Genomic DNA, 16440 nt, shown 5'->3' with positions numbered 1-16440 from the left:
AACACACATACACACAGTAGAGCTTTTTAAATACAGAAAGTGTAGTGCTGCTTAAGAAATCAAAAATAAGATTTTCAAGGGCTAAACTAGTAAAATCCACACATGGTGAACTGGATTACTAGCCATCTGTACTAGGAAACTCAGACACTGTTTAAAAATGAGTGACTAAAGAGTTTTAAAGCTACAAAAATTCCAACTGAGATTATTTGAGAGCAATCCCACCAAGTAGGCTAAAAATTAATTATTTGTATTGTAACCCAGTTTGGACAAGGACCATGGGAAAGAGAAGTATAGAAAATGGAGAATTTTGGGCACAGAAAATTGCTGAGACCAGCATTGGCAGTGCCCATTCATGCCTCGAGCAGGGAGAGGAAAGCCTGGCTAACCAGACTTCGATGTTACTGTTTTCTTGGCAAGCTTCTCTCTTCCATGAGAAGGGGGCCTTCAGCTGTCTTTGCTGAGAGACACAGCTTATGACCAGCAAATGGCCCTTGCTCTGCTTCCCTGCTTATCAAAGAGTCTTTTAATAATTTGGTTTCCTGTGTAGTTTATCTGTGAGAAGAGGCTGGCTAATATGAACATCTGGTCCACTTAAGGTTTGTATTTTTTACTTTAAGCGAGTAAATTGGCCATCTGATTATAATTTGGCTGCTGAAACAATCAGCATACTGGGAGGGACTGTTTCGATCTGCTGACTCAAGCTTTCTGGTTGGCCCAACAGCTGCATTGCTCATGTAAATTAATCCACGAGCATCCAGCTTTTTCTATTTCAGTCGCCGGGAGCTCAATTAAGGCGGGTCCTGTCCTGGATGCCCTTCTGGACCTACAAGGCCCAAGACTGGATCTTAAACCACCATCACCGCACGGAGGTGAGTGCCAAGTGTCCTCCCTAGGAGATACCCCTGTGCACTGGCAAAAGCCAACAGTATGAGTGTTTCAGATCTACTTCACAGCTGATCTCATACAGTGGTTGTGTGGATTAAAATATGCAAGCGCTTTTTAAACTGTAATGTTCTAAACTGTTACTAATAAACAACATGGAATAGATTAAATTAAAGCAAAAGCTGATTGGGGAAGGTCATTCCCTCAGCTATCTCTTACCCCATTCTCTGTAGCTCTATTCTGTAGGTTCAGGGGTAGGGCTGTTTGCTTCCCCCAGACCCGTGCATCCCAACCCTAAGATGGTCCTCGACAGTCAAGTGAGCTCTCACATGCCAGGGACCAACTGGGTTTCAGTCTTACCTGGACAATTAAGGAAAGAGAGCCTTGCAATTCATCCTTTATCATTTCCTTCTCACTGTTTTTCATAGACAACCAAGAAATCTCATTCAAACTGATGATAAACTGCTAAAAGAGGGAAAATGTCAAGTTGTCCTGGATGCCATGAATTTAAATAGTGACTGCTGTGGAAATGTGGCTGAGTCACACCCATGTAGTAACAGAGGTGTGCATCTGAAAGAGAAGTGAAGGTTCCCAGAGAGTAGTGAAGGCTCAGACCCACAGCCTTGTATTTTCACCTCCATATTCCATGTCTCGGGGTTGAAAATATCAATGAAAAGGTGGGGGGGAGGCGAGATAGATGTAGTTATGCAAATAAATAGCTTGTGTGATATGCTTGTGAAAGCACAAGTTTTGGGATAAAGGTTATTGTCTTTCAGGTAAATGCTCTCCTTAACCAAATTGGAAAACAAGCCTAACTTGTCCAACAGGGGCCATCAAATGAGAAACAGGTATTTAGTCAGCTGGGCAACAGTATAATTAGTTTGACCCTGATGGAATGGAATAGCATCAGAGAACCATAGACCAGGAAGGAATTCCAGAGATTAACAATTAATTCAACATTTCATTTTATAAATGGGAAAACAAAGGCCCAGGAAAGTGAAGTTACCTACTCAAGGTATAAATGGAGGACCAGGGAGTGGAATACAGGGCTCCTGACTTCTAGACTTCTGTTATGATCTTTGTTATTGTTAGCTGCTATCAAGTTGGCCCCTGGCTCAAGAAGATCCCGTGCAAAATGGAACAGAACGCTACTCCATCCTGCACAATCCTCATTATCAGTTGCAGTTTGGAGCATTGTGTCCATTCGCTGTAGATTGCCAGGCCTTTCTTCCTAGTCTGTCTTAGTCTGGAAGCTCCACTGAAACCTGTTCAACATCGCAGTACTACTCCTTACAATGGCAAGCCTGAGACAATGTACTGGTAAGTATGGGCTCCATGTTTCATAGTTGGAATCCCAATCACCCTTCTTGCAGAAAGTTGCAAAGCAGCTTCTCTAACTGTGACGTTGTGGTACATTCTAATGTGGAGTGTCAACACCTGACATGCGCTAAGCAATTTGGGGAGGATGGGGACACAGAATTCTTTTCTTCCAGAGCTGGTAGGCCCTGAGTCACAAGGAGATAACTCTGTAAATCCAGAAGAACTACAGACCTGAGGTGCTAGCTGACTCTTCCCAGATAAGCTTATTTTTCCTCTAGCGTTTATTTGTTATTTGGATGGGCGATAAGAGAGAAAGTAATATTTTTTGAGCACATACCAGGGGTCAGTTATCACATTTAGCCCTCATAACTACCCATTCTGAGGAGGGTACTGAAGCTTGGAGAAATTAAGGAACTGTCTCAAGTAGGCCCTTAAGAAAGTAATGTGAGGTTTTTCAGTGCGCCCCCTGGTGGATGTGAGGAGGAACGAGATACCCAGGATGTGCTGTCTGGCACCCCTGGGAGTGTCTCTAAAGACAGGGTACCTGTTATATTTCCCCAGGCGGTGCTCAAGAGGCTCTCAGGCCCACATTCCTGGCCTCCCATTGGTAAGAGTATGCTAAATGCTGTCCTTTCTCCTTCGGTTTTATTTCTGCTTTTCTCTGTGGAAAACAATCTCAACTTTAGTATAGGAAGCCTTTCTGACTTATATTTGTCCAAGAAGAAAAGAGCAAAGAGCAAACAGCTCCCTAAATAGGCCTATTATAAGAGTCCTGCTGCCTGAAAAGGCTTTCAGCATCCAAAATAACTTGGTGAATGTAATCCAGGAAAGGACGAAATCTGGCACCCACATTTCAGAATGCAGTACATTTTTTTAAATTAAAAATAACATGACGGAGGAGGAATGTTTCTATGAATTGATAAATCATTTCTTCTGAGGACTTACCAAAAAAAAAAAAAAATTAAAAAACCGCTGTTATTTCTCAAAAAGTAATGTTTAACTTCTACACTTCCTCTGACGCAAATAAAAAGAAACTGTTAGAGTTCAGCCTATATAACGAAGAGTATTCACAATCAAGTCCATTGAGAAAGCTGGGGGAATCCGAACATTTACTAGTCACAGCTTTGACTGTGAGGGCTTTTGTTGTTTGTTTTAGTTTTGGAAAGCCGTTGACTTGAGTTCTTATCAGGGCAAATCCTTTGCTTTCCTGCTCTACCACATAGCAGCTATGTGACCTTGGGCAAGTTATTTTATTTTCTGAGCCTCAATTGCCTTATCTGTAAAATAAGGATAATCTGTAAAACAAGAATTCCATGCACTGCATAGGTTCATTGGAGGATTCAACAAGCTAAGGGATGTAAACTGTCTCAAAGTGCTTGGCATGTAACAGATGTTAAGAGATCTGGTGAGTTCCCTTCTCTTAGTTACTCTGAGTAATATAGAAATTGTCATGATTGGTGTGCTTTTCTTATCATATCCATAGGACCTTTGTATCTATCTATGGAGAGCCATGCCATCTTGACCCTTGGCTTATACTACAGCTCTATATACAAGTTTCAGCAATGTCATACAATTGATTCTAAAATGCATATATAATTTGTGGGTTGAAGGCTGGGTACCTTGATTTTGAGGCATTGGTGGTTTAGTAAGGGACCCCAGTGATGCAGTGGTTAAGTTCTCAGCTGATAAGCTAGAGGTCTGCCGTTGGAACTCATCAGCTGCTCCATGGGAGAAAGATGTGGCAGTCTGCTTCCATAAAGATTACAGCCATGAAAACCCTACAGGGCAGTTTTACCCTGTCTGTAGTGTCGTTACGATTAGAATCTATTCAACAGCAACAGGTTTGGTGGTTCAGTGGTAGAACTTTTGCCTTCCATGCAGAAGACCAGGTTCTATTTCTGGCCAATGCACCTCACGTGAAGCCACCACCTTCATATCAGTGGAGGCTTGAGGGTTGCTATGATGTTAAACAGGTTTCAGCAGAGCTCCCAGACTAAGACAGACTAGGAAGAAAGGCCTGGCAATCTATTTCTGAAAACCTTATGATTCACAATGGTCCTATTTGTAACTGATCATGGGGACGCATAAGGACTGGGCAGCCATTTTGTTCAGTTGTGCATGGAACCACCATGAGTCAAGGGACAACTCGATGGCAGCTAATAACAACCACCACCATGATTTCAGAGCTTGTGACTACCTTTAGCAACCCCAGTCTAAAGTAAGGGGGTGACTCAAAGGACAGTTCTCACCTGGAAATTTTAAAAATCACTGTATTGAAATTTTCCGCTTATGAATCTATCTTTCTGCTGGCCCGTTGGTTCATCTTTGCATCTTCAGTGCCATGCACAATTATTTAACATACACTTTTCATGAATATCTCATTAATCTTCACAGCAATCTCATGCAGTATGTGTTATTATTATCTTCCCTTTACTTATGGGTAAGTAAGGCACAGAAAGGTCAAGTGCCTTACTCATGAACACACAGCCAGGAAATGGTAAATCTGGAATCTGAATCCAGGTAGCACAACTTTCTCTGGATGATGAACTTTTAACCTGTGTACCATACTGGCACTTCGTAGACACTCCCAGGTGTTTTGGTACACTCGACTAGTTTAGGAGCCCTGGTGGCACCTTAGTTAAGAGCTTGGTTGCTAACCAAAAGGTTGGCAGTTCAAATCCACCAGCTGCTCCTGGAAACCCCTGGGGCAGTTCTACTCTGTTTTACAGGGTCGCTATGAGTCAGAATCCACTTGGTGGCTACTGGTTTTGGACTGATTTAATTAATAGTCATGCCTCATGATATGTTACTCTGGCATAAAAATTTCTAACTTGTTTTGCAGCTAGAAAAAATAGCAAAATAATAAAAACTCATGAGAACAAAAATTTTACTCCTTTTCTGTTGCTGCTATTTATCTGTTAATTCTCTGCTACCTACACTCTTTGTCACTGGCCACGCTCTGGGTTAACCAGTTGAAAATCCCCTACATTTCAGCTGACATACATGTGTGACTAGCAAGCAAGGAAGGATGGTTCATTCTTTCTTAAAATATCTTCAGAAATTCTGTGCCAGCCAGTGATGGGGTAAGAGTTGGGAAAGAGCAGGAGATAGAGGTGAATATTGCAACAAAACAATAGAAACTTTCCCATCTATTGCTGTTGTATTAAAATATTGATTCTGAGGTGGTGGTGGTGTTGTTAGGTGCTGTCAAGTTGGTTCTGACTCACAGCGACCCTATGTACAACAGAATGAAACACTGTCCAGTCCTGCAGTATCCTCACAGCCGTTGCTATATTTGAGCCCATTTTTGCAGCCACTGTGTCAATCCATCTTGTTGAGGGTCCTCCTCTTTTTCACTGACCCTCAACTTTACCAAGCATGATGTCCTTCTTCATGGACTAGTCCCTCCTGATAACATGTCCTAGGTATATGATATGAAGCTGCCATCCTCACACCCAAGAAGCATTCTGGCTGTACTTCTTCCAAGACAGATTTGTTCGTTCTTTTGGCAGTCCACAGTATATTCAATATTCTTTGCTAACACCATAATTCAAAGGCATCAATTCTTCTTCAGACTTCCTTATTCCTTGTCCAGCTTTTGCATGCATATAAAGCAATTGAAAATACCAGGGCTTGAGTCCTCAAGGTGACATCTTTGCTTTTTAACACTTTAAAGAGGTCTTTTGCAGCAGATTTGCCCAGTGCAATGCGTCTTTTGATTTCTTGACTGCTGCTTCCATGGTCGTTGATTGTGGATCCAAGTAAAATTAAATCCTTGACAACTTCAGGATTGTCTCCAAATTGGATACCTCCTGTAATAATATAAGGGCCTCAGTTTCCTAGCAGCCAGTCTTCCCTGGGAATTTACTTTGTCCCACATCAATATAAAACAGGTTACGAAGAATCTAGTTTTACCGAACCTCTTTCATACGAGAAGGGCAAAGAATTTATCCCTTCAACAGCAACATGTGATATAGTTTGAAATATTCCCCGTATGAAAAAGAGAAACGCAGGGCAAAAAAGCGAGGGTGCTGAATGAGCTGCTCCCAATCGCACCAGCTCTCTGTGGCTGTGCTGGGTCTCCTCTGGGGGAAGCTTGGTGGAAGGGCTTGTTATTTTTTCTTTTTCCTTTTGTGGTTTGAGGGTAGCTATTTATCAAAGTGAGTTATCTCATTCAATAAATGAATAAATCAGTAAAACAGCTGCCATTGAGCCAATTTTGATTCGTGGTGACCCCAGATGTGTCGGCGTAGAACTGTGCTCCATGGGGTTTTCAGTGGCTGATTTTCCAGAAGTAGCTTTCCAGGCCTTTCTTTTGAGATGCCTCTGGGTGGATTTGAGCCACCAACCTTTCCGTTAGCAGCTGATCATCTTAATCGTTTGCACCACCCAGAGACTCCAATAAATTAATAAAAAGCACAACATCTTTTATTCCTTGTTTTGGAACCAAGAGTTTTCTTAATTTTCTTCTTTACTGCTTGTCTAGGCGCTCAAGCAGTGTGGTCCAAGTGGGAGCCACTTTCTGGAAGAGGCTACTGAGCCCTTAAAATGCAGCCAGCCCAAACTGAGGTGTGCTCTGAGTGTAAAACATGCTATGGTTTTTCTTAGTAGGAAAAAAAGAATGTGAAATATCTCACTAATAATTTTAAAATATTGATTACATACTGAAATGGTAATATTCCGGATATATTAGGTTCAATAAAATACATGATTAAAATTAATTCCACCTGTTTTTTTTACTTCTTTAAACGTGGCTACAAGAAAATTTCAGATTAGGCACGTGGTTCCCATTTGTGGCTTGCGTTATATTTCTGTGTGACAGCGAGGGCCTCTTGCTACACACTTTCCCCACCTCTGTCCTGGCTAACCCGTTCTTCTAGGGTCAGTCCAGTATCATCTACCCAGAGGTCCCTCTCAGACTCATCTCTCATGCCCCCTTCTGCTGGGCGATCCTGACCTTCATTCCCATGGAACTGTGAACTCATCCTCAGTGCCCTAAGCACTCTTACCATTCCGCTCCTCTTCCCGTCCTCCTGCTGGACTGTGAGCTCACCAATAAGAAGGTAGGATTTGTCTTGTTCACATCCATGTCCCTGGCATATAGCACAGTGTCCCACACTAACCAAACCCATTGCCATTGAGTCCCCTCTGACTCATAATGACCCTATTAGAACAGAGTAGAGCTGCCCCATGGGGTTTCCTAGAAGATTTGAACTGCTGACCTTTTGGTTAGCAGCCAAGTTTCCTGGCAGATTTGAACTGCTGACCTTTTGGTTAGCAGCCAAGTTCTTAATCACTGGGCCACCAGGGCGCCACCTAGCACTAAAAAAAAAAAAAAAAAAAAAATGCACTAAAGAGGTGCTTAAATGTATTTGCTTGAAGGAATGAATGAATAAATAAACAAATGAGTGAATTCCACTTGATCTGTACATACGTCATTTCTCCTCCAGACCCATGGCCTCCCCCACAATTTCAGGAAGTTTGTGATTTGCCATGATCAGACCAGCGAGAGGACTCTGAAGGAGCCAACAGAGGAAACTGGAAAGGTTAGTGGGAGGTTGACCAGTTGTCTTATCTTTTTCACACATTATCCATGTATTCGGGGTGATTTTCCTCATAAAAAGTACACACTGTATCAACTAGAAGAAAAGAATCCTGGATTGAATTGCTTAATCAAGGCAAGGGAAACAACATAGAGTTTGGCACTGAAAGAGATAACAGAGGGAATTTGGAGAAGAGGATTGTTAAAAGACCCCAACTGTGAAGGGTCTAACATAACACTGGGGCTGTTTGTCATAAAGTAGCACGTTCTAGTTGGGGAAGAGTTGCTTTGTGTTATTATATTTACTGTTTTAACAGCACCTGGGTGTTTTCGTTTTGTTTCATAGATTAATTGTATGTTTTGGCTTCAACAAATAATTTTTTTTCTCTTAAAAATAGCTATGATAAAAAATAGTACAGGATATCTTTGAGGAAATAGATTTTAGAGGAGGAACCAAGGTATGGGAAAATGAGTAACTATACAGGAACCATGGCAACAAAGCTAAGGGCTCCTTCACTTTCAACACACACACGCTCACACATAAACATACATACACACACACCTTCCACAGACACCCAGTTATACATTCACTCACACCCGTCAAGCTCGCTCACATACATACACACCTCTCAAGCACATATATGCATTGACTCATACACATACACACTCACACATACATATACTCGCACGCACACAATTCACACCCACACACATATTCACACATACACCTTACATACACACATACACACCTCTCAAGCACGTATACTCATTGACTCATACACATACACACTCACACTCACACATACATACATATACCCACATGCACACAATCCACACCCACATACATACTCACACATACACCTCACCCGCACATACTCACATAATACACACCCCACATTCATATACACATACCTCTCACACACACATACATACATATGCACCCCACACTCACACACCCCTCACACTCTCACCCATACACAACTCTCACATGCATTATGCACATACATACACACCTACACACTCACACACATATACAACTCTCACACATACATACACACATACACAGCTCTCACACACACACTTATACATGCACACATACATACATGCACTTGCACCTACACAATTCACACCCATACTTGTACCCCTCACACTCACTCACACACAGATACAACTCTCACATGGGCATCGCTCACAGACACACACACTCAGACCTATCACATCACATACACACCACACACACACAGAAGCCGTACCCACCCATTCATCACCAAGTTCTCCTCTATTGTAAACATCCTATAAAAGTGAAAGGACACCTCAGCTGCAAGAGAGGTGTGCTCTCACTTTGTTCTCACTAACCGGGCTGTACTCGGGGCTTCCTTTGGTACCAAGACCTGAAATTTCCCTCTCTGCAGTGACTGGGTGTCCCTCTCACCTGGTTTCCCCTTATTGCTCAAAAGAAAAAAAAAAAAAAAATCAACGTAAAACCACCACACACACGTCTTTGCTTCCTTTCCCCAGCAAGATGTCATTTGGGCTCTACCGCAAGCACCTGATCTATTCATCTCGTCTGACATTTTGATGAGTTCCTTGTGCCACTGCACCATCCCCTCGAGTCCCCCAAAAAGGCCGGAGAGTGACATCAGGAATCTCCAATTTCAGGAGTGGGACAGGCAAGGTTCAAAACACAGACAGCAGCGATTTCAGCCCTGGAAAGGCCGCATGAGCTAACGCCATGTTACCTGAAATTCCCTTATTGGAAACCACTTTACATCTCTAGACCTCGGTTTTCACGGCTGTAAAATGTGAGGTGGACCTGGATGCCAGTTAACATCCCTCTCAGTCTGGCCATCTGTGATTCTGTGACACAAAGCAGGACTGCTCATCTCGGTACTCTGGCCAGTGTTTTTATTCCTACCCCGCCCCCCTGCACCCCCCAGTGAGCAACCTGTTTGGGGCTACTGAAAACGCCCAGATTTGACAGAACAAGACTTAATCTTGTAATGGCCCTGCAAAGCGTGGGACCTGGCCTTTTCTTAAGAAGCCTGGTTGGCTGGAGAACCACTGAAGGTTTTGAAGTTGCCCTGTCATGACTACCATCTGGCATCAAGTTGTAGAAGCTTCTGGCATTTATGTTTTTGGTCTTATATGCACCAAATATATATATATATCTATATATGCATATATGGAAACCCTGGTGGCATAGTGTTTAAGTGCTATAGCTCCTAACCAAAAGATCAGCAGTTCGACTCTACCAGGCGCTCCTTGGGAACTATGGGGCAGTTCTACTCAGTCCAATAGGGTCATTATGAGTCGGAATCAACTCGACGGCAATGGGTTTGGTTTTTGGTTTAATATATATATGGACATGCATGTGTATATATATATGTGTGTGTGTATATATACGTGTGTGTGTGTGTGTGTGTGTATAGCCCAAAACATCCCACAATTCTGGCTCCATAAAAGGAAAGATTTTCTAATGATAAAAGATGTCCAGCCACAGCACGGACAGTCTACAAAGTAGGATCGCCCTGTCTCAGAAAGTCCCATCAGAGACATCCGTCTGTCCTGGCTGGAGCAGGAGTGATGTCTCTAATGGGAGGAAGGGTGGGCTGTTGTTAGAATTCTCATGGTGACCCAAGGCACAACTGAACAAAATGCTGCCCCGTTCGGTGCCATCCCCATGATCAGTTGCAAATTGGATCAAGGGCGGACTAGAGGAACATTAACCCAAACCAAAACAAAACCAGTTGGCCACTGAGTTGATTCCGACTCACGGTGGCCCCACGTGTTGCAGAGCAGAACTGTGTTATATAGCGTTTTCATGGCTGTGACCTTTTAGACGCATTTTGTAAAGCCTTTTACCCGAAGTACATCTGAGAGAGTTTGAACTGCCAGCCCTGCAGTTAGTAGTTGAGCACTTCATCGATTGTGCCACCCAGGAACACCGGAAGAACATTCAAATCCTTTCTAAATCCGCAACCCCGTTTTAGAACGGGAGCATTGGAAGGATAAAAACAAAATCAGAGTGAGCTGCATATGCCTGTGTGCTAAGTATCACCTGTGGCTAACCAATGTTTATTTTGACTTCACTATCGTACCGGTTTCAGAGTGATCATGCCTTTTATAAACTCTGTTACAGTGAGAAGCACCATCAGCCATGAAACCGGGCTTTCATTATTAGAGTAAAAATTCATGATGTATTAGCCATTTAATTTTACCTTGGTGGCCCTACCTAGTAATTGTCTGTATTTGTGGCCTGTCATTTACTGAGCGCCACACGGTCTAGTCAGTTATGCAGATACTGGTCGCCTCACTCTCATTTGGCTGAGAGAAATCCTTGAGTAGAGAGAGCAAGTAAGACTAAAACAACTTATCTTTCAGATCACTGTTGGGGAAATTTTTGGGGGGGGGGCGGGTGGGGAGGAGTTTTTATGGGAGAGAAATTTTGGTTTTAACCAGTTGCTTACTTGAGAAAATGACAACCAAGAGCCAAGAAGTGAGCTGGGTTCTTCTATAATATTCACAAATTATGGCTCTTCTAAATGTTTTGCTGTGAGAGCTGTCTTCCCGTTAAAAGTGGCGTTATTTTAAAATAAATCTTGAGCTGCAGTTTTAATTTCAAAATGAAGAGTTTGATTATGACTCACCAAGCTATTTATAGTAGGTCTCCTTCTATAGCAGACATTTTGTGTGTGTGTGTGTGTGAGAAAGAGAGAGAGAAAGGGAGCAAGAGCTCATTCCTTTAAACCAAAGGCAACTGCAATTACCAAAACCCATCACGTTAACCCCATCAGAGGACTTTATAGTCATAACTCTGACTCTTGTGATTTGATGCTCATCAGATTCATAATTCTAAAACTATTTATTTAACTTTAACTGGAAGAAATGAAATGAAAGAGATGTGGGGTTGGGGAAATAAAAAAGAGAACAGCTCACCTCAAAACTTCTTCTTATGAGCATGCCTATCAGTTGCTCCATTCCAACAGTTATTTTCTTTCATTGAAGATAAGTCATGATGTGGGTGAAAGAGTTCTGGGTGGGGTTTCAGTCCCAGCTCTGCCACTTAGTAGCTGGGTGACTTAGGGCAAGTATTCGCTCTGTCTAACCCCCAAGATTTTTTTATTATCTATGTGGAAATACTAGTACCTACCTTGCGGGGCTTTTGTGAGGATGAAATGACATAACAACACCAGCTTTCAGTACTTTGTGAAACTTTCACATTCTGTAATAATGTTAGACCTCACTGTTTTCTGGAAGATTGTTCAATTTTCTACTGTTTATTATGACTCCTGAGATAACATTGCTTTCTATACCTATTATTTTCTATTACTACTAGTATTCTGGAGTCTCTGTATGGTTCGAATGGTGAATGTGCTCAGCTGTGAACCAAAAGGCTGGTGGTTCAAATCCACGCAAAGGTGCCTCAAAAGAAAGGCCTCCCGACCTACTTCTGAAAAATCAGCCACTGAAAACCCTATGGAGCATAGTTCTATTCTGACATACATACATGCGGTCACCATAAGCCAAGATGACGTGACTACAACTGGTTTTTTTATTAGTATTTCAGAGTAAGACAGCTTCCTTTCCATCCTCTCCCTTTCAATGACTATGGAAAATATATTTCTAAGTATCCACATCCAGAGCTTCCCCATTGTTTATTTCCCGTGCAGTGAATAAGTAAGATGGCATGGTCACTGCTGGGTATATTGAATGTAGGAGAGATGGGAGTGAGCACAGAGTCAGAGCTGAGAAAACTTTGAAGAGAGGCTGTAGTTGGGGTCAGAGGGTAAGGATGCCTGGAGGATGGAAAGGGGCCTTGATTGACTGGGAATGGGATAAGGAAAGGATGTGATTGTGCAGAGGAGGGAACACGGTCAGAACTCTCACCTGCATCTGTCAAAGGCGAATGACATTGAACCATGTGTCATGGGGATATGCCTGAGGAGAAGAGCTCCAACCCAGTCACTGAAGTCTCATTTCAAAGCCACAGTGGAAATGGAACGTCTTTCCTGCTTTGAAACTCATCGTTTATTTGAATATACAATTCCTTTGAATTCTAAGTTGACACTGAAAACTTACCTTCCAAAAAAGTGAAATCTGTTGTCTATTGTAGTCAATGTGTTGTTTCATGTACCAGACATCTAACATTCCAGCAGGCTCTGTTTTGAAAGGGAAAAAACATCATTTTTATATGTATCTACACAAATAAAGCCTTTAAAATCAATTGATTCATCCAGTAAATGATGCTGGGAAAGTAGGGTTATAGGATAACTTTAGTTTTCAGTTTACTCCAGAATTTTCCTTTAAAAAAAAAAGGAAGGATATAACAGAACGGACATGTAAATCTTTGGCCAGAAAAAAGAAGGTGACTTTAAAAACAAAATTTTGAAAACATACTGTTTTAATAAAATACCACAAAGAAAATATGTATGATTATTTCTATTTTATTGGGCTGGAGAAAGAGTTCTCAACAGAAAAGTAAAGACATAAATCACAAAGAAAAATGTTTTTTGATCTTGAAAAAAAAAAAAGACTTCTGTATGTTAAACAAAAACCCTCTTTAAAAAAGTAAAATACAAATGGCAAACCTATGTTCATCTCATTCCTAAACCTATCATGTTGTAGATAAGTATTTAGTTTTATGACTAGGCAATGAACTATCTGAAGGCAAGACCTATCCCATTTGTCTTAATATTCTGCACACTTATTAGCACAGCACTTGGAATGCATTAGGCTCTCAATAACTGTTTGTTAAATGATGAACAAACAAGTAAACAAATCAGGCGATATTATCTATTTGATGTGGAAACCCAGGCTGAACTGATAGAAGAAATGACCAATAAACTAAGACAACAGCCCAAAGTGACCTAACTTAAGAAAGTCAACCAAATATACTTGAAATGAGATTGACTAATCAACTGGTGGCACAGTAGTTAAGTGCTCCGCAGCTAACCAAAAGGTCAGCAGTTCAAACCCACCAGCTGCTCCTTGGAAACCCTGTGGGGCAGTGCTACTCAGTACTATAGGGTTGCTATGAGTCAGAATTGACTCAGTGGCTACAGGTTTCTGGTTTTGTGTGTGAGTGTGTTTTGTAAGAACATGACCGGGTGTGTGTGTGTGTGTGTGTGTGCGTGCTTGTGAGTGTGTGAAGTAGTTTTCCTCTACTATCAGTTATTTAGGAATCTGGGTTGTATGAACAGTTAATGCCCTTGGCTACTACCAAAAGGTTGCTGGTTGGAGTCTACACAGAGGTGCCACAGAAGAAAGGTGTGAAGACCCACTTCAAAATATCAGCCACTGAAAGCCTCAGAAAGCAAAGTTCTACTGTTACACTCATGGGGTAGCCATGAGTCAGAATCCACTCGATGGCAACTTTTTTTTTTTTTTTTACATGCTAACATTTCACCTTTTATTGTATATTTTAAAATGCCATTTTTTTAAATTTAAAGTTCCCCAAAATATTTGAGAGAAGAGGGTGAGGCACAAGAATTTGGGCATGGTTGAAATGCTAACTTATCAAAATAATCAAGAAAAGTAAATCCAAACAAAAGCAAAAACAACAACAAGCAAGAAGCAAAAGTGTACGATGACACAGATTCAGAGCTAAGTTTACCTCACCCCACACTGTGCGGCCTTTATTTCTTAGTGTGGCATTTGGGATAATAAGATAATAAGCAGATTTGTCAGACCCATGTTCCTTTCTTCTTTCTCCCTCTTTTTTAAACAAAGCATATCAACTGGTTTTTTATAAATTACTTGTACTTGTTTTGATTCACAGCCAGGGAGAGAATCAATAGAAACAACCACAAAAAGAGACTTCAACGGCACCACTCTAACTTCTTAAACAGTGAAACTTAATGTGTATTTGAGGTGAGGCTGCATGGGGATTTCTTCTGGTGTAGCAAAAGTCCATTTCACCAGATGGAATTTTCCAGAAAAGTAAGTCCTCATTTGGGTAACAGAAGACAAGCAGTCAGGAAGAGGAGAAACGGAAAAGGGAAGGAGGACTGACCACGAGTCGTACGTGGGCCCATTCACCAGTGCTGTCTCATGGCCTCCTCACACCCTGGGACGTAGCCATAGTGCAGTGGTTAAAGGGTGAATTCCAAAGCCAGACCATCTATGGGCAATTGCCAAACTATGATCTTCAGCACACATTAGCCAGTTTCCTCAATGTCAAATGAGAATAATAATGCTATATATCACATGGAGGTGCTGTGAGAACTTAAATGAATAGACTGACACATAGCAAGCATCAATAAGTTTAACTGTTGTTATTTTCTTCATTTGACAAGTTCCCAGAACTAATAAGTGAAGAATCCAGGCTTTGGACACAGGTCTGTTTTAGTGCATAGCCCATGGTCTTTGCTCTGCACCAAGCAGTGGTTTGGCTCAGAGCAGGCTTATGTTTCTCTACAATGCTTCCACCCCCATCATGTGTGGCTCCTTCTTGTTCTATTCTCTTCCTTTGTCACTTCCTCTTCCTGCCTCTCTCACCTCCTTCTCTTCTGTTTTTTCTAAACACTCACTTCTTTTCCTTTCTAAAGCGTTCTTTTATTTCCCCTGCCTTCCCACTAGTGGTTGTATTTACCCTTGCGTCAAGGATTTAGGGGTAAAGAAAGGTCTATATAAGACATTCTGAAAATGTTCGCAATCCTTCAGGAATCAAGCCAGGGACTTCTTTCTGCTGGTCTGGATGCAAAAATGAAAAACAAACAAAACCCCACAAGCAACAGAGGGAAAAAGTAATCTGTCATTTACCAACCACCTACTATGTCCCTGGGGGGTGCAAAAGGTTAATTGCTCCACGACTAGCCAAAAGGTTGGGAGCTCCAACCCACCCAGAGGCACCTTGGAAGACAGGCATGGTGACCCGCTTCTGAGAGGTCACGGCCTTCAACACCCTATGGAACAGTTCTGCTCTGCACACCTGGGGTCACCATGAGCTGGAATCTGACTTGACAACAACTAACAACAAAAACAAATGTTCCAGTCAATGTTGGGCACTTTATATACATTATCTCATTTAATCCTCATACAACATGAGGGTGCAATTGATTACTCCTGTTTTAGAGCTGAGGGCAAGAAGACTGACAAAGGTTAAATGATTTAAGAAAGACTTAGAGCTGGTAAATGGCTAAGCTGAGAGCTGAGCCCATCTCGCTGCCTCTTAAGACTCTGCTCTTTCCATTACAGCCAAAACACTAACCCCACTGCCATTGAGTCGATTCCTACTCCTTGATACCCTATATGACAGAGTAGAACTGCCCCATATGGTTTCCAAAGCTGCGATCTTTACAAAAGCAGACTGCCACAGCTTTCTCCCGCAGAGTGGCTGGTAGGTTTGAACTGCTGACATTTAAGTTCGCAGCTGAGCACTTCACCACTGCACCACCAGGACTCCCTTTCTCTTCTCATTACAGTTCACTATATTGAGCAAAGGGCTGAACACTTCACAAACTACATAATCCAGACAATGACTATGTAATTAGGATTTGGAAGCTTGAGTGTGCTTACTCTCAAAGCCAGGTAACTTGTTCCATAGCATTAAATACTTTCAGGTAATTACATTTTGGTAAGAAATTTAGAGCGAACACTTATTGTCTCACTAAAAACCCACAACCTAAAGATTATTACAGAGCTAAAAATGGATTCTAGAAGCCTAATTTCTTCAAAGGATAAATTGCAAGTGAAAC

The 16440-nt window shown here is 41.8% G+C and overlaps 1 protein-coding gene across 1 annotated transcript in view; it reads right to left on the bottom strand.

Annotated features, from left to right (window-relative positions):
• Positions 1-16440, bottom strand: part of IL12RB2 (interleukin 12 receptor subunit beta 2) — a 93315-nt gene that overhangs the window by 37704 nt on the left and 39171 nt on the right. The window contains exon 8 of the mRNA XM_049879540.1: positions 12824-12903. Coding sequence (XP_049735497.1) covers positions 12824-12903 — 80 coding nt within the window. The remainder of the gene's footprint in view (positions 1-12823; positions 12904-16440) is intronic.

This window comes from Elephas maximus, chromosome 3 (assembly GCF_024166365.1).
Source record: "Elephas maximus indicus isolate mEleMax1 chromosome 3, mEleMax1 primary haplotype, whole genome shotgun sequence".
Lineage (NCBI taxonomy): Eukaryota > Metazoa > Chordata > Mammalia > Proboscidea > Elephantidae > Elephas > Elephas maximus.
Note: the sequence above shows the minus strand (reverse complement) of the source record. Positions and strands in the feature narration are given on the sequence as shown.